The sequence below is a fragment of the Lynx rufus genome, unplaced genomic scaffold (assembly GCF_022079265.1).
Source record: "Lynx rufus isolate CCGP_SWC_20201006 ecotype Redwood Valley unplaced genomic scaffold, mLynRuf1.p SCAF_7, whole genome shotgun sequence".
Classification (NCBI taxonomy): domain Eukaryota; kingdom Metazoa; phylum Chordata; class Mammalia; order Carnivora; family Felidae; genus Lynx; species Lynx rufus.
The window spans coordinates 82,393,311-82,416,650 of NW_025814889.1; the positions used below are offsets into that span (position 1 = coordinate 82,393,311).

General features: G+C 47.7%; 4 protein-coding genes across 11 annotated transcripts in view; 2 read left to right on the forward strand and 2 right to left on the reverse strand.

Moving 5' to 3' along the window:
- Positions 1 to 7,478, reverse strand: part of SARNP (SAP domain containing ribonucleoprotein) — a 56,637-nt gene extending 49,159 nt beyond the window's left edge. For both annotated transcript variants that reach the window (XR_006959940.1, XM_047067316.1), the window contains exon 1: positions 7,239 to 7,478. Coding sequence is in view for 1 of the 2 variants with exons in the window: in XM_047067316.1 (XP_046923272.1) it covers positions 7,239 to 7,274 (36 nt within the window). In the remaining variant the exon portion in view is untranslated. The remainder of the gene's footprint in view (positions 1 to 7,238) is intronic.
- A 25-nt stretch (positions 7,479 to 7,503) lies between these two features.
- ORMDL2 (ORMDL sphingolipid biosynthesis regulator 2) lies at positions 7,504 to 10,158 on the forward strand. The gene is made up of 4 exons (XM_047067317.1): positions 7,504 to 7,689; positions 8,610 to 8,784; positions 8,950 to 9,101; positions 9,675 to 10,158. Exons 1-4 carry the CDS (start codon positions 7,556 to 7,558, stop codon positions 9,808 to 9,810), a joined length of 597 nt encoding a protein of 198 aa, XP_046923273.1. The 5' UTR covers positions 7,504 to 7,555; the 3' UTR covers positions 9,811 to 10,158.
- Positions 10,159 to 10,382: 224 nt separating this feature from the next.
- On the reverse strand, positions 10,383 to 18,164 carry DNAJC14 (DnaJ heat shock protein family (Hsp40) member C14). 4 transcript variants are annotated; one of them, XM_047067311.1, is made up of 8 exons: positions 18,104 to 18,164; positions 17,401 to 17,916; positions 15,483 to 16,948; positions 12,865 to 12,971; positions 12,517 to 12,636; positions 11,747 to 11,907; positions 11,562 to 11,664; positions 10,383 to 11,361 (listed from the first exon to the last, which is right to left on the reverse strand). In XM_047067311.1, exons 3-8 carry the CDS (start codon positions 16,890 to 16,892, stop codon positions 11,151 to 11,153), a joined length of 2,112 nt encoding a protein of 703 aa, XP_046923267.1. In that variant the 5' UTR covers positions 16,893 to 16,948; positions 17,401 to 17,916; positions 18,104 to 18,164; the 3' UTR covers positions 10,383 to 11,150. The 4 variants fall into 4 exon arrangements, with proteins under 4 accessions (XP_046923267.1, XP_046923268.1, XP_046923266.1 ...); XM_047067312.1 differs by having other exon boundaries at positions 17,401 to 17,549; positions 18,104 to 18,146; XM_047067310.1 differs by having other exon boundaries at positions 17,401 to 18,141.
- Positions 18,165 to 18,685: 521 nt separating this feature from the next.
- LOC124502524 (transmembrane protein 198-like) lies at positions 18,686 to 23,217 on the forward strand. 4 transcript variants are annotated; one of them, XM_047067201.1, is made up of 5 exons: positions 18,686 to 18,976; positions 19,984 to 20,243; positions 20,834 to 21,415; positions 21,830 to 21,990; positions 22,112 to 23,217. In XM_047067201.1, exons 2-5 carry the CDS (start codon positions 20,069 to 20,071, stop codon positions 22,247 to 22,249), a joined length of 1,056 nt encoding a protein of 351 aa, XP_046923157.1. In that variant the 5' UTR covers positions 18,686 to 18,976; positions 19,984 to 20,068; the 3' UTR covers positions 22,250 to 23,217. The 4 variants fall into 4 exon arrangements, with proteins under 4 accessions (XP_046923157.1, XP_046923158.1, XP_046923160.1 ...); XM_047067202.1 differs by having other exon boundaries at positions 21,833 to 21,990; XM_047067204.1 differs by lacking the exon at positions 19,984 to 20,243.
- The last annotated feature ends 123 nt before the right edge of the window (positions 23,218 to 23,340 follow it).

Sequence of the window (23,340 nt, forward strand, 5' to 3'; positions counted from 1 at the left end):
CAAGATGCTGGCACTGCTCTCATATACAAGCTCTATCTCCCCGCCTTTTAAAAATTTTTTTTTTTTAAGTTTATTACTTTGAGAAAGGGCCAAGCGTGTACACGCACGAGCAGGGCAGGGACAGAGCAATGGAGAGAAAAAGAATCCCAAGCAGGCTCTGCACTATCAGTGAGGAGCCCTTGACGTGGGGCTTGAACTCATGAATCCTGAGATCATGACCTGAGCCAAAATTTAAGAATTGGACGCTTTGGGGCGCCTGGGTGGCGCAGTCGGTTAAGCGTCCGACTTCAGCCAGGTCACGATCTCGCGGTCCATGAGTTCGAGCCCCGTGTCAGGCTCTGGGCTGATGGCTCAGAGCCTGGAGCCTGTTTCCGATTCTGTGTCTCCCTCTCTCTCTGCCCCTCCCCCGTTCATGCTCTGTCTCTCTCTGTCCCAAAAATAAATAAATGTTGAAAAAAAAAAAATTTTGAAAAAAAAAAAAAAAAAAAGAATTGGACGCTTAGGCGTGCCTGGGTGGCTCAGCTGGTTGAGCGTCTGACTTCAGCTCAGGTCATGATCTCACAGCTCGTGGGTTCGAGCCTCGCATCAGGCTCTGTGCTGACAGCTCGGAGCCTGGAGCCTGCTTCGGATTCTGTGTCTCCCTCTCTCTCTGGCCCTAACCCACTCGCATTCTGTCTCTGTCTCTCTCAAAAATAAATAAACATTAAAAAAAAAAATTAAAAGAGTTGGACACTTAACCTACTGAGCCACCCAGGCACCCCTCTATCTTTTCCTTGCTTTCTCTCTTTCCTTGCTAGCTCTTCTTCCATCTAACCCTGTGAATATTGATATTCACTAAGACTGCTTTGGCCTTCTTCTCATTCCATTTATATCAAAAGCTTTATTTTTAATATTTATTTATTTTTGAGAGAGAGAGCACAAGTGGGGGGGGGGGGGAGAGAGAGAGAGAAGGAGACACAGAATCCAATGCAGCTCCAGGCTCTGAGCTGTTAGCACAGAGCCTGACTCAGGGCTCGAACTCATGAACTGTGAGATCATGACCTGAGTTGAAGTTGGACGCCCAACTGACTAAGCCATCCAGGTGGCTGAGCCACCCAGGCTCCCCTCAAAAGGTTTTTCAATCTCAGAACCCAATCATTGGCAAATCCTGTCAGCTTCACTTTAATATACAGTAGTCCCCCAGGGCACATGGGTGGTTCACTCAGGTTAAATGCCCATCTTTTTTTTCTCTTTTTTCTAAATGTTTTTCTTTATTTTTGAGAGAGAGAGAGAGCACACAAGCAGGCAGGGGAGGGGCAGAGAGAGAGGGAAACACAGAATCAGAAGCAGGCTCCAGGCTCTGAGCTGTAAGCACAGAGCCCGACTTGGGGCTCGAACTCATGAACGGCAAGATCATGACCTGAGCCAAAGTCAGACACTTAACCGAGCCACCCAGGTGCCCCAAGTGTCTGTCTTGATTACAGCTCAGGTCATCTCTCTCTCCCTCTCTCTCTGCCCCTCCCCCCTTCAAAATAAATAAGTAAACATTTAAAAATAAAACAAAAACATAAAATAACATAACATAACAGTAGTCCCCCACTCATCCACAGTTTTGCTTTCTGTGATTTCAATTACCCTGGGACAACTGTAGTCCGGAAGTACATGATCCTCATTCTGACACTTCATCAGGTCAATAATAGCCTAGTACTATGTCCTAATGCCTGCATCATTCACCTCACTTCATCTTAGCACAAAGGCATTTTATCATCTCACATTATCATAAGGTTGAGTATAGTACAACATTTTGAGAGACCACGTTGACATAACTTTTATTACAGTATGTTATAGTTATTCTATTACTTACTGTGTTAATCTCTTACTGTACCTAATTTAAAAATTAAACTTTATGGGGTGCCTGGGTGGCTCAGTTGGTTAGGCGTCCAATCTCGGCTCAGGTCATGATCTCATGGTTTGTGGGTTCATGAGTTTGAGCCCTGCGTTGGGCCCTGTGCTAACAGCTCAGAGCCTGGAGCCCGCTTTGGATTCTGTGTCTCCCTCTCACTCTGTCCCACCCCCACTACGCTCTCTCAAAGATGAGTAAATGTTAAAGAAAACAAATAAGTAAAAATTAAACTTTATTATAAGTATATACTTATAGGAAAAAATACAATACACATAGGTTTCCATACACTAGATTTTAGGCAGCCATTGGGGGTCTTGGAACATATCTCCTATGAATGGGGGGTGGGGGGAGGGATCTACTGCATCCAGAATCTAACCCTTTCAGGTCTTTGATACCAATTACTGTAAAAACTCTCAGCCCTTGCACCTCATTATAGTTTACTCTCAACAAAGTATCCAGAGTGATCTTTTAAAAATTTAAATCAGGAAAAAAAAAAAGTCAAAACATGTCATTTCTCTATTCAAAAATCCCCCACTGGTTTCTTATCTCAAGGGTAAGCCAGAGTTCTAATCACCTAAAAGGTCTTCTTATAACACTTTGCATGTAAGACTCCCAATTTCACATCTGAGTCTCTGCTTTGACATCACCTTCTCACCAAGACCTTCCCTAGTCACCCTGTTTAAAATTTTAATACCCTTAGTCCCACTGTACTACTACCTAACCCCTTTACTATTTTTCTGTACAGACCTTATCACTATTTGACATACTATAAATTTTATTTATTGAGACTTCCCCCACTAAAATATAAACTCCATGACAGCAAGAATTTCATCTGCTTGGTTCACTGCTGTATGTTCAAAACCTATGGTAGCACACATGGTAGGCACTCCATAAATATTTTGAGTAAGTTGCAAACCTTTCCTATCAGCCCTCAGCTCTTGAACTAGAGACCCACATTTGCAACTATTAGACATCTCCAAGTGCAAATCTCAAAGACACTTAAGCCAAAAACTGAACTTATCTTCTCTGTTCCACAAAACTGACTTCTTCCTCTTCTCTCAACCTAGACTACTCAAACCTTGCATTCATCTTTCATTCCTCCCACATCTAACTGATCTATACATACTTACAGTTTTATATCCCAAATTTCTTTCAAATTTACTCCCATTCTAATAGCCACTACCTTATTTCAGATTTTACTAAGTTTATTCACTTGACAGTTATTGAACACCCATTCCATCAAGCATTATTTTAGATACAAGGAAATAATCATAAACAAAAGATAAAAGAGTTCTTGCCCACATGAAGTTTACAATCTGGTAAAAAACAAAAACAGAAACAAGGCAATCAATGATCATTAATATAATGTTTAATTAACATAAAAAAGTACAGCGTACAGGGCACCTGGGTGGCTCAGTCGGTGGAACATGTACTCTTGATCTCAGGGTCGTGAGTTCAAGCCCCACATTAGGCATGGAGTCTACTTTAAAAAAAAAAAAGTACAGGGTCCCATGAAAGCATTTAAAAAGTAGTCAAATCATGTGTGTGGATACGGAGAACTTATCCTACCTAAGGGTTCCTTGGGTAAATGATGTTTGGCTGGTATCGGAAGGGAACTAGCAGTTAATTAATTAATTAGACAAAGGTATGGGGGATGGGAGTGGCAGGAGCACTACAGCCAAAAGCATGTATAACACTTCTGGGTTCCGAGGTAAGACAGGCTGTAGCGCAGTGATTAAGAACACAAATCTGGAGGGAAGCCTGGGTGGCTCAGTCAGTTAAGTGTCCAGCTCCAGCTCAGGTCATGATCTCACAGTTTATGAGTTCCAGCCCCATGTCAGGCTCTGTGCTGACAGCTCGGAGCCTGGAGCCAGCTTTGGATTCTGTGTCTCTCCCTCTCTCTGCCCCTCCCCAGCTCATGCTCTGCTTCTCTATCTCTCTCAAAAATAAACATTAAAAATTAAAAAAAAAAAAAAAAAAAACACCACAAATCTGGGGGACAGGCTATTTGGATTTGAGCCACCACTTATTAGCTCTGCAACCTAGGGGGCAAGTTACTCAGTTAATCTCTCCGAGCTTCCAATTTTCTCATTTTGAAATGAGAATAATAGAGGCATTTACCTTACAGGGTTATTTTGAGAATTACATCAGTTAACCTATGTAAGTAGCTTCAACCAGATCTTGCAACATAGTAAATGCTAAGTATTAGTAATTAACACAGTCATTCTGAGGAATGAAATAAAATCAAGCCACTGTGGTTGGGAGTGTAAGAAACTAAGCTGGATTTATAAGAATATAATTAAAAGTTGTTTTCTTTTTTTAAGTTCATTTATTTTGAGAGAGAGAGAGAGAGAGAGAGAGAGGATGCGCATGAGCAGGGAAGGGGAAGAGACAGAGGAAGAGAGAGAATCCCAAGCAGGCTCCATGCTATCAGTGCAGGGCCCAACACAGGACTCCATCTCAGGAACTGTGAGATAATGACCTGAGCTGAAATCAAGAGTCAGATTCTTTTTTTTTTTTTTAATTTTTTTTTTTAAACGTTTATTTATTTTTGAAAGAGCAAGAGAAACAGAGCATGAGCCTGGGAGGGGCAGAGAGAGAAGGAGACACAGAATCTGAAGGAGGCTCCAGGCTCTGAGCTGTTAGCACAGAGCCCGACACGGGGCTTGAACTCAGGAGCTATGAGATCATGACCTGAGCCAAAGTCAGATGCTCAACCAACTGAGCCACCCAGGCGCCCCAAGAGTCAGATTCTTAACCAACTAAGCCACCCAGACGTCCCTATAATTAAAAGGTTTTAAGCAGCAGAGTGACTACTATAATGAAAATCTAACTGGTAAAAATCTCTCTGTCTCCAGACCCCATCCTCCATACTGCCAAAAGAACAACAACTGATCATATCAGCTCTTCCTTTCAAATTTTCAAAGGCTCCTCACCTTCCACCTGCATGACAAAAAACAAACACCTTACACAAGTCAAAAGGCCCTTTTCAACATCACTCCATTCCACCTTTATGGTCACAAAGTTCACCTGCTTTCCAAACTATCTTCAACCACCAACACACATGCGCTTTATTCAATATTATCTAACACTATACTATACACCCTTGTGGTTCTCTCTGCAGTAGTCCCTGTTTTCAGCATGGACTATAAATTTGGTACTATTACAATTCAAGGCATTTTCATCCACATTCAGTCTCTTTCTGTGTTAGAATGACTGCATTTCTACAAAATCTTCAGAAATTTGCTGTTGATGTGGACTTACATATCAATCCAATTAATACTTTCCCCTCTTACTTCAAAGCTTGTTTCTTTCTTCTGGGACTCCATACTAAAGCCCCAAATTCTTTTTATAAAGCTGGGAGGAGTTTTTAAAAAAGAGATAAAACTCTAAGTCAACCCAAAAATCAGGATCACTCCATCAAGATCGACAGTGGAACCAAACATTAAGTGTCCCGGAAGTCAGAATTAAAGGCATAGGTTCTTAACCAGAGGTCCACGGACTCCTCAGGGCTACAAGGTAGTTTTATGAAGCCCCTCAAATCGCATGCAAAGTATGTGTACATGCCTTTTTCTGGGGAAAGGGTCCATACCTTTCATCAGAGTTTCAAAGGTATCTGTGACCTCCAAAAGGTTAAGAAGTGCTCTAGAGAAAAAGCAAAGACAAGCAAATGTGATTAAAAGAGTGAATCTTTTTCAGGCTGTCAGGAGTGCCTCATGTTCTCTCAGACTATAAAACCCGAAATCAGGTCAAAGGACATTATCCTATCAATATCAAATTTAATACAGACCTGACAAAACAGATCTCATAGAAAGAATCACTCCATAAACCAATATTAAATCCATAAAGGCAAGTCATACAGCTGGTGACTTACTCCAGTGATTTCAAAAGTGGAATAAAAAGAAAATATTAAGTCTTCTATTCATATTTCCTTTTTATCTCATTCACTCAAAACTTTCTTTCCTGTGCATGCTTCATAACACACATAACATTATGGCAGAACACAATTTATTTAAGTAACTACACATATGACAGAGGTGGTTACTCAATTTTTTTTACTCATTATATTAGGAGACCACAAATATGATCTACACATTTCAGTGCCACCAATTTAACAGTAACTCCGTGATCCATGAAAACCCACTAGCACAGTTTAGAATCCATGAGTAAGAAACCAGTTTTCACAGAAAGGTTAACTGGTGTCAACTAGTATGTGTCCTCCCTACACTTACTCTTATGTCTTTTTTTAAGCTCATCAAGCTTTAAAGCATCAGTTTTTAGCTTTGGCTAAATCAGCCTGGTTTGTCTAAGGTTCCCAGGATGTGACCAAAACAAAACCAAAACATCTGATGGGAAAGCTACTTGTGAAACCACAAATGGACAACTAAAGAAGAAGTTCTCTTAATTCGCCCTAAAATTACTCTTTTCTTCTAGAAAAATAACAATCTCAATGTGTCGAAGCTACCAACATTCCTCAAAGATACAACTTAAAACCACCCTGTGACTGAGAGTGTCACCCAGTGGTGACACCAAGAGATGCAGGGTCCGGATCCATCCGCAACGTGAAATGGGAAGAGCTAAAGCTAACCTCGGAAATGCTTTCCCAAAATATTAACAGCTATGACTGAGTTGTCTCTCTATTGGTAAGGGGTAAGGGTGGGGGTAAGGCTGGCGGGCGGAGAAGCGCGTGGGAGAATTCGAAAAACTTTTAAATCTGACCTATCTGTGCCTTTACTAACCCTTTAGGTCTCGAAACCCCTGGCTTCTACGGAGAGGCCTAGCTTCTGAGGCTTCTCCTCAAATTTCAAAGTTAGCTCCGAAGGCGTGACCCCACCTAAAAAAGAAAAAAGAAAAAAAAAAAAAAAGGAGTGGAAGCATTTTTTGGCTCCTGTCTGAGACCTGGATGGGTGGAAAACACAAAGGTGCCATCTGCTAACCGCAATCGCGGCTCTGGACAACAGACTGGGAAGCATCAATCCAAGGAAGAGATAGGGGTCCTGGCTCCAGCACGGGGCAAAGAGGAGGGGACCATTGACGTAATGCAGCTCTGACGAGAAACGAGAAGGGGGTATAACAGGTTGAAAGCACTTGCACACCCGGTGGGGAAGTGACACAGATGAGACAACGATGAAGAAAGAGTCAAAATAACAAAGATACCGTAAAACCATGCGGAGAAATGGAAAATTGGGGAAGGCGTAGCGGGGACGAAGGAAGGCACAAAAGAAAAGAACTACGGCGGGAGCCAGAAAACGAAGTGGAAAAGCCTGCAAGGTGAACACGTAGGAAAAGGCGCAAGCCACCCAGCAGAATTCAGTCCCAGCAAAGTCCAACTCAGCCCTTCCCCGCCTCACGGTACCTTCAGCTTATGGAGCTCCACCGTCTCCGACGCCATCTTGTTACCCCTCCAGTCCACTAGGCCCCCACCCGCAGCCTCGGCTTCCAGGAGCTCCCGCCTAGGCGCAGACAACCAAGGCCGACCAATCGCTGCCACTCTTACTCCCACCTCACACTATCAGCTCTTCCCATTAGTCAACAGCTGACGTCGCTCTCGCTCTTCCAGGCAGCTTTCCCCACCTCTCTCAAAAGGTGGGACAGGGAGAGGGGCGGGTTCCGCACTTCCCGACCGGCGGAACTGGAGACCAATTGCGCGGCTCCATTGCAAACTGCCAACCAATGGGTGGTGGCAGCGCTGATTCTGTTCCACCAATAGAAAGAGCGCAGATGGGCGAGGGCGGCTGCTTCCTGGAGACCGCAGGTGTGGAAGCGAGCGCCGCTCCTCGAGCCCCACGGGCTTCTGAAGCCAGCAGGTAGGGGCGGCCGGCCGACTGGAAAGGGGTGCTGAGGAAAATTGGTGAGGGCCGAAAGGTGGGGGGGGAGGAGGGAGACAAGAGCAGCGGCGAGTTAAATACCGAGAGAGGAGCTCTGAAGAGAGCCTTGAGAACAGCCAATGAACGACAAACGAGAGAGGGAAGCTGGGAGGAGCTTGGGGTGGTTTCATAGCAGGGTGTGAGGAATTTAAGTAAGGGGGAGGGACGAGATCTGCTTCCCAAACAGACCTCAAGTTTAGAATTAGCACGACTTCAAGGAGCCAGGTTCAGACGCTCAGAGCCGCCCCTGGACTCGGGGAAAGGGCTCCATCTCTCAGGATGCTGAGCGCAGGTCCCTTCGTAGCTCAATCCAAAAGCCACGGGTAAATACTTGGCAGCGCCCGACGCTTGAGAGAAGGAATTGGGATGCTGCCTGCTCACATGCCAAGGGGAGGAGAGACAGGACGGGCAAGCCCCAGAGGAAAAGGTGGGAATTAGAAGTAGTTTTATTACCACGTTTCTCAGTGGTTCCTTGTTTCCCATGACCTTCTAATGAAATTCTGGTGCATGTAACCTCTCTCTGATTTCTTATAAGCTTCTTCAGGAAAGTGAGATACTTGTTTCCCTTGCTGCTTGAAGTCCCTGCCCCAAGCCTAGGCGTGCCCCTTCAAGTTACAGTTGAAGTGTAAGGATCAGAGTAAAAATTACTATTAATGTCTTGAATAGAGAGGACCCATCTCGTCTTTCAAGTTTTCTTCCCTAAGTCTTCAGTTTTTCCTTTGTGCGCAGTGGGGGAAGTTCTTTCTTTCCCAATAGAGGTCAGGGGATTTGGACTATTCAGGAGACAACTTGGGGGAACAAACTCAAAGAGGTGGAGAGGAAATTGAGTAGGACTCCTGCCTGATCCCCCACTGTGGTAGGATGAATGTAGGGGTGGCACACAGTGAAGTGAACCCCAACACTCGAGTGATGAATAGCCGGGGCATCTGGCTGGCCTACATCATCTTGGTAGGACTGCTGCATGTGGTTCTACTCAGCATCCCCTTCTTCAGCATTCCTGTTGTCTGGACCCTGACCAACGTCATCCATAACTTGGTGAGCACTAAACCACACCGTTATACCTAACCCAGGCTTTTCCCAACCAAAACCAAAAGCACCAATTATTTGGGGATGTATGTCTTCCTTTGGGGATCTCAGTGTAATTCTTGGGCTGAAGGACCATTTTCTGCCTCCTCACACTGCCCCCATCCCTCTTCCCAGGCTATGTATGTCTTCTTACATACTGTGAAAGGGACACCCTTTGAGACCCCTGACCAAGGAAAGGCTCGGCTACTGACACACTGGGAACAGATGGACTACGGGCTCCAATTTACCTCTTCCCGCAAATTCCTCAGCATCTCTCCTATTGTACTGTGAGTCCAGGGGGAGAGGTGGGAAATGCTCCAAGTGCCAAGTACAAACACCCACAGGGAAGTTTTAAAAAAACAGACTACTCACTTAAACACTTTGAAGATAAGGTATGATCTAAATCTAGGAAGAGCAGTAAAGAAATGGAAGACAGTAAATAGGTTTTCTTTGCTGTCCCTTTGGTGGTAGGGGAATGGAGAAAGGACTAAGAAAACGCCAAGTAAAACCAAATGGTGTTACACTTCCAGAGGAAGTGAATGAATAAAGCAGAGATTATATAAATCTGTGAAAACTGTTGGGAATGGAAACAAAGGGACTCTGACATATAGGCTTCAGCTGTCATTTGCCACGTCATTAACAATTAAAAAACACTCTAACTTAATCTCCAGTTAAAGGTGTCATCTGATTATCTCCCCAACCCCAAAGTAAACACTGTTAAAGTGACCGGAATATTTTCAGATATTCTAGGACTACATGCAATAAAACTGGTCATTTAAAATAGAAGAGAAAGTCACTGGAAAGGCATAAATACGGATAGAGAAGGCCAGCTTCACTCAACCCATTTCTTCTCTCCACAGCTACCTTCTTGCCAGCTTCTACACCAAGTATGATGCTGCTCACTTCCTCATCAATACAGCCTCATTGCTCAGTGTACTGCTGCCTAAGTTACCCCAATTCCATGGGGTTCGTCTCTTTGGCATCAACAAATACTGAAGGATGGGGCTGGGGATGACACTGGACCAAAGGGCTGTAACATCCTTTCCTTCTCCATACTGTCTTCTGTATCTTGAAAGCCTGAGAACTATACCACCTTTCCCAAACTCCCAGGAAGAGAACAGATAGGAAAATGGGCCTCCCTGGGCCCAGCCCTGCTAACAGCAGGTTTCTTTAAATCAGGAAAGGTGGGAAAGATAAGGGCCAAATCACTCTTTTTTCCACAGAAGGAAGCCAAGTTTGGGCAGCTTGGTTGGTGATTTAAGTTTTTCTAGATCTTCCACTCCCACTACCTTCCAGCTTTGTTTTACTGTGTATTTTCCTTATAATAAAGATAATTTTTTTTCAGATATGACTACAGTTCGGTCAGCATGAAGGGTTGGGAAATGTCCTCATAAGACTGGGGAAGAAACAATAGTAACTTTCTGTATAAAACTTCTCTAAGGTATTTTTTTTTTATCCCCTCTCCCTTGGTCCAGTAGGAGATGCCCTTCACTCTCAGCTAAGAGTAGGAAAAGGATTCTCAAGTGAGAAAAAGGGCTCCACTATATGGGCAAAGAAGAAAGGGAAGATACAGGTTGCCAGTTATATATTTATAGAAAGATAATCCCCTGGCTTTAAATAGATATGTACATACAAATATGAACAAACTTAAAAAAATACAAACCCTTGGATCATAAAGGGGCTGCTGGGAGCCCCTTTTTCCTTCCCTCTCACCCAAGGGCAGAGGGCATGAGTCTGCTTTTTAAAAATTATCAGTTTTGGCCATCCCTGCAGCAACAAGCATGAAGTTGGGTGATTACCCACAAGGTGAATGTCAGGAAAAATGCAGAGTTCCCACTCTTTGAATTCTATGTATAATCTCCTATAATTAGGGCTACATGCTTTCTTGTTCTGTCTTTTAACTAGTATGTTGGGGTAAAGGAGGGGGCTCCCTCCTGAAATGGGTCAGGAAATCAGATAGACTTACAGTTTTAAAAGAGAGGGGGAAGTGTCATCTGCTCTAGAAGCAAAAGACAAAGGCATACAGACCCCAGGGAAATACCCAGTTCCCATGCTACCATGGGAGATACTGTCCAGCCCAGATCCAGGCTCTAGGTTCTTTGCTCTAGCCACCCCCTATTTCTTTGGTATTGTCTAAAGACAAGTTTCAGTTCCTAGGTGCTGGTGGAGGAGGGAGAGTGGTTCTGGGGCTTCCTACAGGTACTGAGTGAACAATTTGAACTTAAAATTTTCCCTTTTTTCAATATTTAAAAATAAACAAATCAAAACTCCATCCTGTGCTATACACAGCCCTTTTGACTCCCTGACATTAATCTGAGGAAAGAAGAGAAGGGGTGTCATCGTTGGAAGGGCCTCCTCACTTTCTTCCGCCGCTTCGGTTTGGCTTCTCCCTTGGGTACTGTGCTGTTGGGCTTAGAGGCTGCAGTGGCCCCAGGGCCAGGCTGAGGAGCTGCAAAGAAGTTCCCATTGGACATCTGGCCTGGGGGTACTTGAAAGATCCGGCTCAAGAAATCCTGAAGGTCTGCAGGAGGGGCTTCTGGGGCTGCTCTGAGGGGACAATAGAAGACATAACGAGGCAAGAAATACTGAGTTATATTGTTACCTGTTTATACCTAAGTTAAAAACATACTAAGTCAGTTGCCAGACTTCTTAAGGGTGAGACATCTAGGTGTCCTAAACAGCATGTCGTCTGAAATCATACTCAGAACTAGAATAACAGGTAGATTGTTGAAAGAAATAACACTTACCTCTGCCGCCCACTGGTGCCTGGAATCCGAGAACCAAATGAGATGTGATAGGGGACTCTATGAGTATCTGGGGAGATTCCCACACGCTGGCATCCAGCCCACTCTGCAAGCATGAGAAATAATTAGCCAAAACATTATAGTTTTGAGCGTACATAAGCCCATATTTCTAGAGAACAGAAGTATACCTGTGATGTCATACACCTTTCCATCCATTAGCGCAAAATAGGTGATCTTGAGGCCCAACATGCTTGACTCTGCCCAGAAGTCTCCTTCCTCAGCAGGATGCAGTCTATTACACTCAGCACAGTATCTGGCACTTTTAGGTTCCCGGTCCATTTCAAACCTCCTACAACCCAACACAACAACAAAAATTCCTTAATTTGTCAAGCCTATGGTGTTGCTATAGTATCATCATTATGATCACTTCTCAGCCTTTTGGCTAAGATCAAGTGTATAATATTTTTTTGTTGTTGTTTATTTTTGAGAGACAGAGACAGAATGCGAGTGGATTAGGGGCAGAGAGAGGGAGACACAGAATCCGAAGCAGGCTCCAGGCTCTCACCTGTCAGCACAGTGCCCGACGCAGGGCTCGAACCCACAAACTGTGAGATCATGACCTGAGCCGAAGTCGGACGCTCAACCGACTGAGCCACCCAGGCACCCCTAATATCCTCGTTATTAACAAAGATGGCTGAAAGATCTAAAATTATCTCCACTCAGTTGTTACATATGCCTACAAACACCCTTACCCTCAGCCTTCTATATTAAATCTAAAAATAACTTTTTTTTTTATTGCTAATTCAAATCCCCAATCTTGATACGATGGCAAAAGCAGAAACCTCAGGGTCTTTTTACTCATCATCTATATCCCCCAACTACCAGAAATACTCACAAGGAGGTCTTTGGCTACCCAATCCCTAAGTTGTGGCTGTCCCATTCCTGTCCTATTTCATACCTATGCTTTCCCTGGCATCGGCTGCACATCATAGTGTTCATTGCCTCTTTGAGGTCATCCTGCAGCTTGGACAGAAACTCATTCACCGACCGGCTCAGCTCATTCTCTGCCATTCGTTTCCTAAGAGAAGAAAGCCTTTGTAAATGAGAGGGTATTGAGCAAGGGACAAAGGGAGATGAATCTTTTAGCCTCTTGAGGCTCCTGGCCAGCTAGAAAGATAAGCAACCCCAATTCCCTCCACCTCAGAGAGCCTCCTCCAGCCACAAGTCCAGGGACCTCTACTACTGAAGATTACTCATTTACCCCACTTTCCTATTTTCCGCTTACAATTTCCTATTTCCCACTTACATTTCATATTCCTTCCGCCTTTCAGGATTGCTGACAATGTCCCAAGCTGCCCGCAAAACCTTGAAGGCCTCCTCGGCCCGGGGATGATGATTTTTGTCAGGATGAACCTACCAAGACAAAGATTTCCTCACAAATCCATTCCAACTTTCTCCCCATCTTAGGTCAAAATAACCTCATATCAAAGTGTTCTCTTTGACCACCCTTTTGGAGAGTCAATACACCTAGATAAGTAATTGCTCTAGCTCTGCAAATAGTTTCAGGATCAAGACCCAGGTCTGTCACTATTAGCTATATGACCTAGAATATTGTATCTATCACGGATTATTGGGAGTATCGAATGAGAATACACATGATGTACATAGTACAGAATTTGGCATTAGGGTGATCCACCATCTCAGTGTGCTTGGGATTGTCCCAATTTTAGCACTGAAAGTTCATGTCTCAGGAAACCCTCAATCCCAGGCAAACAGGGATGTATACGCTACCTGGTATACATATACTAAGCCCTCACATTTTAGCTTTATCATCAATCATAAAGAATTCCAAGGATATTATATCCTCAAACTCATTCTTTTTTAACTAGAAAATTCTCATATATACTTCCTACAACAGTTTGCCTTTCTGTCCCAGAAATGAAATATAGCATATTGTGATCCTCACAGGCCTTTTACCCACTTTTCAACCTTTTCTCTAGGACAAATAGTATCCTTACTTCCTACAGCTTCTTGATTGTTCCCATCCTTATTTTCCAAAGGTACAGAATAAAGCTAGTCTCCTGATGATGCCAAATAAATAGAATGCTGCTAAATCTCCCACATATCCAAGCTTAGAGAACAGCCTTTTAGTCATGGTCACTCTGGGGCCTAATAAGGGCAGTGAGAGGTTCCATAAAAGAAGCCCACAGACACTGGCCCAGAACAAGGAAGAATTCTTACATGTGTTACAGGTGTGTTGAAGATTGGGGGACTTAACTCCATCTCTACTCCAAGAAAACAAGTTGAAAATGAAAAATTTTGTGACAATATTTCCCAAGAGAGGATTATCTGCTAAAAGACATGAAAATGAGGGGCGCCTGGGTGGCTCAGTGGGTTGGGTTGGGTTGGTTTGGGTTGGGTTGAGCGGCCAACTCTTGATTTTGGCTCAGGTCATGATCTCGTTGTCGTGGGATCCAGCCCCATGAGCCTGCTTAGGATTCTCTCTCTGCCCCTCTCCTGCTTGTGTGTGCTCTCTCTCTCAAAAAATAAAAATAAACTTAAAAAAAAAGAAAGACACGAAAGGGAGAAAAGAGCTCTACTACTAGTATCTAACTGAGTGTAAGCTGTTGTTCCCCACTCTTAAGAATATGCCCCCGTCTATCCACTAAGGGGCATGAATTTCCCACCAAACTAATTTAGTCCTCTGCTAAGTTACACACCTGGTATATTACTGTGTCTTGAATAGTTAATGGACACCTTGGTTACTCATTCCTATTTGGTGTCATGCAATCATTGAGGTAATTTACACACCATGATTTTTTACCAGTCCAGTTCCATACACTCAAATAGGTCCCCAATGGAATTTACACACATTACTTAATATTCATAATATAGTTTAACTTACAGAAAATAGCAATAATCATCACATCTGAAAATAATTACCTAATATCTACTAATAGCAATTTGATTGCATGCTCGTGTTAAACCATTTCCCTGAAGCATATGGGGCATCACAACTGCCATCTGTACCATGCCCTCTTATCAACAAAAGCAACCCTATCTTGGGGTGCCGGGCCAGCTCAGTCATTAAGGCAACTGTGACTCTTGATCCCAGGATTGTGGGTTCAAGCCCCAAGTTGGGTGTAGAGATTACTTAAGGCTCGCTCAGTCAATTAAGCATCAGACTCTTGGTTTCAGTTCAGGTCATATGATCTCACAGTTGGTGAGATCAAGCCCCGCATTGGGCTCTGTACCAGCAGTGTGGAGCCTGCTTGGGATTCGCTCTCCCCCTCTCTCTCTGCCCCTCCCCTGCTCACACTCTAAATAAACATTAAAAAATAATTTAAAAAAAAAACAGACAACTGTATCTTCACGTATGACATACATATGCACACGCCTCTCTACGGTTTATGCTCTGTTCTCTTTCCTTTTCCCACTCTACATTGCTGGTCCTGAAATACGTTTTCTTTCACCTGGTCCTGGAATAATCACATGCATTTCCTGAACTTTCCCACTCTAGGTCCACATTTGCCTCTCTGGGACAGATAGCTGGATTTCCCCATGTTCAAAAAACCCTCTTTTGTTCAAGGTAGAGGAATTGACAGGCTATCTGACTAGGCCTTTTCTCCACCCTAGTTAGAGGGACTTCACCTGGAAATTCCAGGGTGAGTGGTCCAACATTGAACCACTAGGTTCATTTCTTTTTATTAAGAATCTCATGACAAAAAACTTAAAATGAAGGGAAAGTCAGATCCCATAGTGAAGGGGAAAAAGTCTTTATGACTGTTTCCTAAGAATTAAAGTTACTCCAGCTTCAAGTTGACTTTTTACTCTGCCTTCTCTTTATTCTACTCTCCCTAAAATTGGAATAGAAAATAAAATTTAACAAAAGAGGAAAAGGAAACAGAAGGGAAGAATACTCACCATCACTGCCAGCTGCCTATAGGCCTTCTTCAGTTCAGTATCTGATGCTGTGGCTTCAACCCCCAACACATGGAAAGGGTTTAACTCATCCTCAGGAACCCCAGCCATGGTCAAGAGTCGAGCCACTTCTTCTTCAGGCTGGCAGTAGCGACCACCAGCTATAGGTGCATTCCCCTGCCTGTCAGTCCTTGGCTTGACCCAAGGCAACTCCAGCCAACCCCACTGAAACATTTTTACTAACTGTTGCCATGGCCTGCTATCTCTCAGCAGAATCAGGCAACGCTGCAGGGTGGGAAAATCCAGCCAAGAAAAGAGCCAAGTGGCTTTACCCCTCCAGCCTAACCTGTCACCCAGTCCCACCAGAAACCGCCAGCCCAACTGTAGACAGCCCAACAAGAGGGCCAGAGCCAAGAGGAGCAAAGCACCCAGTAGCCTAAGAAAACGGGTTAATAGCCCTGCCCCATAGCAACATCCTTGGCTCATAAATTGGAACATCACCTGGGCCCAGCCCCCCAGCCGCCCTGCCCAGACTCCCACCCAGACTCGAAAAAGGTCCAGATCACTGCCTTTCAGTTGCCTGCATGCATAGATGAGATGGCCACAAGTTTCCACATACTCTCCCACCAATACCAGCAGTTCAATCAGCCACCAGAAGCCTGCCTGTCCAAGCTGACACAGTTCCTCTGCTCCCCATAATCCCAGGCCTCTGCGCTTATCTGCTTGACTTCGTTTCCGGCCCAGCCTATGTCGGCCAGGGGACCTGGGATCTCTGCGTCCACCTTCCCGAGTATCCTCCTTGGCTGGAATGCGGTGCCGCTGTCTCCGAGGTGGTTTCTTTCCACTGGGCACACGTGAAAAATCACTGGGGAACTTAAGAGGTTCCTCATCATCATATTCCTCTTCCAACTCTTCATCTTCCCCCAAAACTGGAGAGGTACAATGGTGGCAAAAGTTGCTAGAAGAGCTATCTCCTCCCTCAGAGTAAGGCCCTTCAGGGATTCCAGGGGTTCCCTGGCAGTTGCAAGCAGATGGAATGGAAAGAAAAGAAGGGTTCCCATCCTCCTGGTACCCAGCCTCATTCTCTCTTGAGAGTTCCTGGTCCACTCCTGACTCTTCCTCTGAAGATGCCTCACTCTGATCAGGGTCCTCTCCATCCCTAGGGGGTCCTGGACCCCTTGGGGGGCCATGGCTTGGATCCGACCAGTGGGCTGGGTTTGGGGGCTGTGTGTACTTAGGACTAGAGTGCTCTGTGAGGCAGCGGGTACCATTAGAAGCAGGCCTCGCTGAGTCCCTGAGTCCTGAGAATGAAAGTATTTCAGGGTCCACAGAGGATCCTAAAGTCCTGAGGGAGGCGCCACCACTGTGGTGGGCTCCACACAACCCTCTTTCTCCGGGGTGCTTCTGGGCCATGACCCCGGGGCTTCCTGAGGATTTTAGGTCACAGCCATCATGATAAGTTCTGAGGCCTGTAACAAAGGTATTAAGGTGGGGGATGATCAAGTATAGGACACAAAGAGAGGGGCTAAATTATCTTAAATTGGGGATACAGTTAATGCACCCACCTCCCTTGTTTTCTCAGATTCTTCTGGAGCGTTCGTTGTCCCCAGCAATAAGCAAATACTCCATTAACCACAACCATGCTCCCTCCCCTCCTCCAAATCCCCTTAGTTTTTCTTCTTCCCCCGGAAAGCTACAAACCAAAATCTGGGAAAGAGGGAGGTACCGTAAAGGGTGTGGTCCTAGGGTCACTCGTGGGGGAAAAAGGGAAAGACGACCGGAAAGGGGTGCCGCAGGCTGCCCGAAAGGGTGGGGACCGCGCGGCTCTTAAGAAAAACCTGGGGGACCGAGCTTAGGGTTGCAGCTGAGAAAGACATCCAGGAAACCCTTGGGCTGGGTAGAGGGGGTAAAGGTAACGTACCGGAAGAGCGGCGGTAACTCCTCCCCCTCCAGCAGCTGGGCCTAGGGCCAGGGGGAGCTACGAGAGCAGCTCCCCCGGCTCCGCCTCCCGCTCACGCTCTGCTTCCGCCTTCCGTCCCCGCCGTGGCCACCGACCTACGGTTACTTCCACTTCCGGGGTCACCAGGGAAGAGACGGGAAGGAAACGAAAAGGCGGTTGGCGGAGGCGCGAGCCAGTCCAGCAAGCGCTGAGTCAAATCGGAGGAGGCGGTCCTAGGGAACACTGGCCCCTCCCCTTAAAGGGCTCTCTGCTGCCGCCCTCCGAGTGCTGGAGTCCTATCCCCGCTGGCTGCACCGCTGGTGGGCGCTGCAGCTGTGCCTGCGGACTGGGGGCAGATTTTCAGGGTTCCTCTGGCTGTATTCTTGGGCTCTGTAGAGACTGGGAGATAGAGGATAGCCACCGAGCCACAGTCTGTTTCCTTTGCAGACAAAACCAGGGAGCGTAGAGGAGCCACCGCCCCGATCCTTTCCCTGCTGCCTGTAGCGAGGACAGAGGACCTTTTGTATCATGCGGAGGTGGAGCGGCGGGGAGGACGCCCCGGGCTAGCCCCCACCCTGGCCTCCCTGCACTGCCCCTTCTTTCCCAGCAATCTTCGGCCTCCCCAGCGCCAGACCCAGCTGGCGAACTGCCCGGTATATCTACAGCTCCCACGGCCCAGACCCACCCCTCAGGACGCAGCTCCCAGGCACGGTCACGGAGCGGTTCCAGGCGACCAGGAACGTAGCTCCGCCGGGCTCAGGACCCGAGCGGAGTGCCAAAAAACACTGCACTCATCTGCATGCTGCTTTGCGTCTCATTTGCATACCGAGCTGCTCTCGGTCGACGTCGACACGCGCCCCCGCCCCCACGCAGACCAGACTTGGGTCCCCTCTCTGTCGGTCCCCTCCTCTGCACACGCCTCTCTCGTTAGTCCCCCTTCCAAAGCCCGTCTTGCTCCGCAAGTTTTTCCGCCCATGAGCCCCTCGCCGGCGCCCCCAGTCCTGTAAAAGCCCCTTCCCCGGGTCCCCGTCTCGACCACCAGGTTCTCCAGAAGACAATACTCCAATTCTCTGGGAAGTGGAAGAAACCAAGCCGGGACTAGGGGGGTGCTGGGACCCCCGTTGGGGCTTTGAGAGCTTCTAATTGTCGAGTTATCGCCTAAGTATTCAGAGACATTTTCTTCAACTTCGTGTGGTGCCCCCAAACCCTTCCCTGCTATGGTTGCGGGAGTCTCTGGTCCCAGCTTAGATCAGTGGGCAAACTGGGTCCCCCCACACATAGGGAAAAGAGTTGGAGGGGCCCGCCCCGTGATGTCACCCCCACTCCCCCACCCTCACACACACACCCTGTCCCCTTCCTCCACCCCCTAGGCTGATTGCATTTAGCTCTCAGGGCTTGGGCTACGACTTGCAAGAGTTTAGGGGGGCAACGAACAGAGTGGCCCTGGGGGTGCCCACGCCCGACAGCCGCCCCGACGCCTAGGACCTCCGGGCAAGGATGCAGCAGGGGGGTTAGGGAAGCACTTCTACCCCCTCCTCTCCTGAGTCCTGGCAGGGTGGTGAGTAGTTAACACTCCTTCCCCAACCCTCTCCTTATTTAGGGTCCCTACAAGCGGATTGAGGTGAGGAGCCCCAGGGATTCCCCACGCCAACCCTCCAGCCTGTTAGGACCTTGATGTCCAAAAGAAGACAGATGAAAGTGCCTGCATCCACCCTACCCCACTCCCACAGTGCTCCCCAAACCAGCCCTTCCTTGGTGTTCTCCTTTCAGGAACTGAATTCAAACCCCACTGGCAACCCTGACACCCCTGGGGAAAGGGGGGGGGAGGAAAAGTCCCATCAGTGTCCTGAGGGGAGGAGCAAGAGGCTACCAGGATGTGAGATGTCTGCGGGCAAGGTGCCTGCTTAGTCCAAGAGGGACCATGGGAATATGGGAATTGGACTGTGGCCGGATACCCCTTCCCCCAACTTAACTCCATCTACCTATGAAGCGGAGGCTTCAGAACCTTGACAAAGTGCGGGAACTGTCTCTGGTTCCTTGTCCCAAACTTTTTTGATATGCTTCTTTTTACGTCTTCCTTCCCTGGGGTTGGAGCAGCTGTCCAGAGACCCCACTATGACTCATTCTCTCCTGTTTCTCCTCCTCCCCCCCAGGATTAACCCCACCTTTCCCAGTCCGGTAGGGTCGTATTGAGTTCCAGCTGCAGATTGGGCAAGCTTTGTTTTTAGCTCGAACAGGCGGCTGAACCTTCAGTTCCCAGTCCCACTAATGCCCCTGGGCCCCTCCTTCCACCCACTTAGGACTTCTGACTCTTCCCACCCTGGAAAGCTAGGGAACAAAGTCTCATTACCTTATGAGATTTTAGTTTAAGTTTCACTTAGTGTCCTTGTTTCAGAGGTTAGTAAAGAGACAGCCAGCTCCCCTTGACCCACTCCTGTAGATTTTTTCAGTTACCCCAGCAAGTCCATGCTCCCTCCTGAAATGGGCCTTTCTTCGTAAGACATAGGGGTACAGAATCCTCAAGATTCATGGGCACCTAAGTTCCTGCCCCCTACCCCCTTGCAGGTTTCCCAACCCCCTCAAGACATTCATGGATGGATGAGAGGAGCTGACACTGACCTTCCCCTCTGTGATCACCTTTTCTTCGGCCATGGAGGAAGCCTTGCTGCCCCTGGCCATGACCTCTGACCCCAGGCCCTTTAATCAACAACTCCCAGAGCCTCCAGACCCAAGATGTGTCTTGGAACCCCAGGACAATCCTGAACTGGCACCCGCCCTGGTGTGTGCTCTTTGCTGCTGCTTTGGAATCATCTACTGCTGCTTCGGTGAGGGCAGGGCCAGGATTCTGGGGGGCAGCTGCCCAAGACTCTCACCCTCAAGGATGATGGGAAGTTTCTTCTTTGCTCCTAGGCCACCTCTACTCCTCTATTAGGGGATGCCTACCTTCAGTGTAGCCCCTGCTGCTCTTGCCAGCTCTTCTTGTCCACCCCCCCACACACACATCCATGCCCCCTGCCTCTGACCCCTGGCAACTATCACTTGCTTCACCCTTCCCTCCTACCTCAAAACTCCATTCCCACATTATCCTCCATGATTCTTCAACCCTTCCCCAATAACCTGAATCAGCCTGTGCTGATTCCTTCTGCCATCCCTGGAAGGACTAAACCTTTTTTCTATAGCTATTTCCCTCAACATATCCATCTTTCCTCCTAATTTTTCCTCCCACCCCTCACAGGTTTTGAAAGGTCCCTGCCCTCCCTGAGATGATCCCTTTTTACCCCTTGCCTTGTGGTCCCTGGGTTGCTGCTCCTGTCTTCTGCTCCTCGTTAGCCACTCCTCTCCCTTGTAATTCATCAGAGCCATCCGTGTAGATGCCCCCTTTCTGTCTCTCAGTGCCTCCTGCCTCCCTTCCCAGGCTACCGCTGCTTCAAGGCAGTAATGTTTCTCTCGGGCCTGCTGTCAGGAGCTCTGGTGATCTTCCTGCTGTGCCACAAGGAACGAGTGCTAGAGACACAGCTGAGCCTGGAGGTGAGCGCGGGCATTGCGCTGGGCATCGGACTCCTCTGTGGCCTGGTCACCATGTTGGTTCGCAGCGTTGGGCTCTTCCTGACTGGTCTCCTGCTAGGCCTAACCCTGGGTGCCGGGGCCCTGCTGGGCACAGAGCCCATCTACCAACCACCTTCAGCCTGGGTGCCAGCTGGGGGGCTGGTGGGGCTGGCACTGCTGGGAGCCCTGCTCACGCTTCGGTGGCCACGTCCATTCACAGTTCTGGGCACGGCCCTGCTGGGTGCTGCGGTGCTGGTGGCCTGTGCTGACTACTTCCTAGAGGGGCTGGCACTGGGCAGTCGGCTGGGCCAACGCTTGCAGGCACTTCCAGCCTTGCCTCCTCTCTGCTGGTATAGCTGGGTCTTGCTGGGCACCTGGCCAGCCCTGGGGGCCCTTGGGGCCCTGGCCCAGTGGAAGCTCATGGATGAGGAACATGGAGGCCACGCCAATGGTGAGTTAGTGCCATGGTACAGAAGCAGCTAACCTGTGCCCATGTCCCCAGTTCCCAGACTTGATGGGGGGGAAGAGGGGGGGAGTGTCTAAGGTGAATGGGGCAGGGCATCGAAAGAAAGTTAGAGTTGGAGGAACCAACGGTCTGGGTGAGAATGAGGAAAAATTGTCAGAGGGAATAAGGAGGAGTTAGTTACTGGGGACCGTTACAGAAGGAAAGGAATATCTCAGGGAAGTCCAGAAGGAAAGTGTAGGAGGATTCCAAAGAAGAGTTTCTTTTAGAATAACCAGGGGAAAGATGAGGTTTGAGAGACCCAGAACAGGAAGAACAAATGGGTTTCTGTAGAGGGTGAGTGTGTTTGGGGGTGGGATTTAGGGTCTAAAGAGGCCTGAGTCTGTATTGCCCCCTCCCAAGCAGTGGTCTTGAGCCACCAGCGAAGGCATCTTCAACTCCTTCGGATCCGCCAGCAAGAGGCCAAGTGGCACCGAACATCCCCTGGGGTGGGGCTCTGTGAGGGCAGTTACCGGCGCCAGCTCCCCCACAACGGCCGGAGCCCTGCTGATAGTCTGGCTCCTGTGAGTGAGGGGAGGGGCACACCTGGGGATGGGGCAGAGGGCACTCAGGGATGGTCAGGGTGGGAGGGGGGGCTCTGACCTAGGCCCTTCCTTCTGCCTTCTCTGCCCTGTGCCTCTCCAGAGTTATCTCCAGAGCCTTCGAGAGCGCCAACTGGGACCAGGCACCCGGGCCACAGCCCCCCACACCGTCCTGGACTTGGATTCTGACTGTGGTTCCACTGTACCCCTCACCACACCTTCTGGTTCCACCCATACCTGAGCCTAAACCTCCACTGAGGCTTCCACCCCAGCAAGAGCCTGGGAACACCCAAATGTGCAAGGCCTGAGCCCGCAGGACACACACACAAACTTCCCCACCTCTCAGATTGGGGATAGAATCTGTACTCCAACCCAGACCAACCCTGTAGGGATATGTTTCAGGGACAGGTAAAGGAGAATCTTGTGGGGAGGGGAGAAGAATGGAAGTAGGAGAACCTACCTCTTCCAAAAATAGAGGTGCCCTGGTCCCTAAAGTAACTGACTTTCTAATTCCCTTTAAACCAAGGAGAGCCCTTACCCAAATAGCCTTTTATATACTTGCCTTGGTGTGCCTCACAATGGTAAAATAAGGAGTTTTGTTGTTTTAGGACCTATTGAAAATCAGGAAGCCCACTAAAGCACTTGATAGCTTTTTGATGGGGAGAAGGACACAGAGGAACTCTAGGATCACCTAATCCCTAGGCCTCTCTCATTAAAAGGTAGTTGGCTTCCTGGTTAGCCTTTACTCCCGAGTCCCATAGGCTCAAGCCTCCTTCTCCTACCTCAGTTGGGAGTACTGTCCTCCATGGTGCTTCCTTTTCCCTCCTTAATGTAGGGAAGACGATGGGGCAATGTATGGAACAGCACCTGCCTCCCCCAAAAGCTGGCTATTTGCCCCAAGGAGAAAGCATTGGCCCACATGCCAGAGTCTTGCCCTTTTGCCCAAAGTAGCCTGGTCTTCAAGGCTGCACAGGAGACAAGTGCCTTCTCTGCTTCTCATTGTAGGTGATGCTAATCTCCTTAACTAGAACTTTGTCCCACCCACTAACCCATTCTAACTCTCCCTCCTCTGATTCTCCCGCTCAAAGTCTGTTCCCTGGTTCCCCAGACAGCATGAAGGAAGATATATTCCTCCCCTGGGCAACAAAGCTAGGATGGGAGGGAAGAAGAATATGGGAGCATGTGAATAAAATGGCATTGAACACTGAACCAGGGAGTCCAGCCTCTGCTGTTGCTGTTTTTTTCCTTTTTTTTTTTTTCTTTTTTTGCATCCCCAGTTAGCCAGACTGACAAGTCCTCTGTCCCCTAAAGGTCTGGTATGATCTTATCAGA

Bases quoted from the DNA above. Each gene is read 5' to 3' on its own strand.
- ORMDL2 (XM_047067317.1), top strand. From the start codon at position 7,556: ATGGGTGGTGGCAGCGCTGATTCTGTTCCACCAATAGAAAGAGCGCAG. The intron at 8,785-8,949 runs GTGAGCACTAAA...CCCTCTTCCCAG, and splicing joins CCAACGTCATCCATAACTTG to GCTATGTATGTCTTCTTACA. The intron at 9,102-9,674 runs GTGAGTCCAGGG...TTCTCTCCACAG, and splicing joins AGCATCTCTCCTATTGTACT to CTACCTTCTTGCCAGCTTCT.
- DNAJC14 (XM_047067311.1), bottom strand. From the start codon at position 16,892: ATGGCCCAGAAGCACCCCGGAGAAAGAGGGTTGTGTGGAGCCCACCAC. The intron at 12,972-15,482 runs GTGAGTATTCTT...TTGTCTTGGTAG, and splicing joins ATAGGCAGCTGGCAGTGATG to GTTCATCCTGACAAAAATCA. The intron at 11,362-11,561 runs GTAAGTGTTATT...TTGTCCCCTCAG, and splicing joins GGCACCAGTGGGCGGCAGAG to AGCAGCCCCAGAAGCCCCTC.
- LOC124502524 (XM_047067201.1), top strand. From the start codon at position 20,069: ATGGAGGAAGCCTTGCTGCCCCTGGCCATGACCTCTGACCCCAGGCCC. The intron at 21,416-21,829 runs GTGAGTTAGTGC...CCCCCTCCCAAG, and splicing joins ACATGGAGGCCACGCCAATG to CAGTGGTCTTGAGCCACCAG. The intron at 21,991-22,111 runs GTGAGTGAGGGG...GTGCCTCTCCAG, and splicing joins CTGCTGATAGTCTGGCTCCT to AGTTATCTCCAGAGCCTTCG.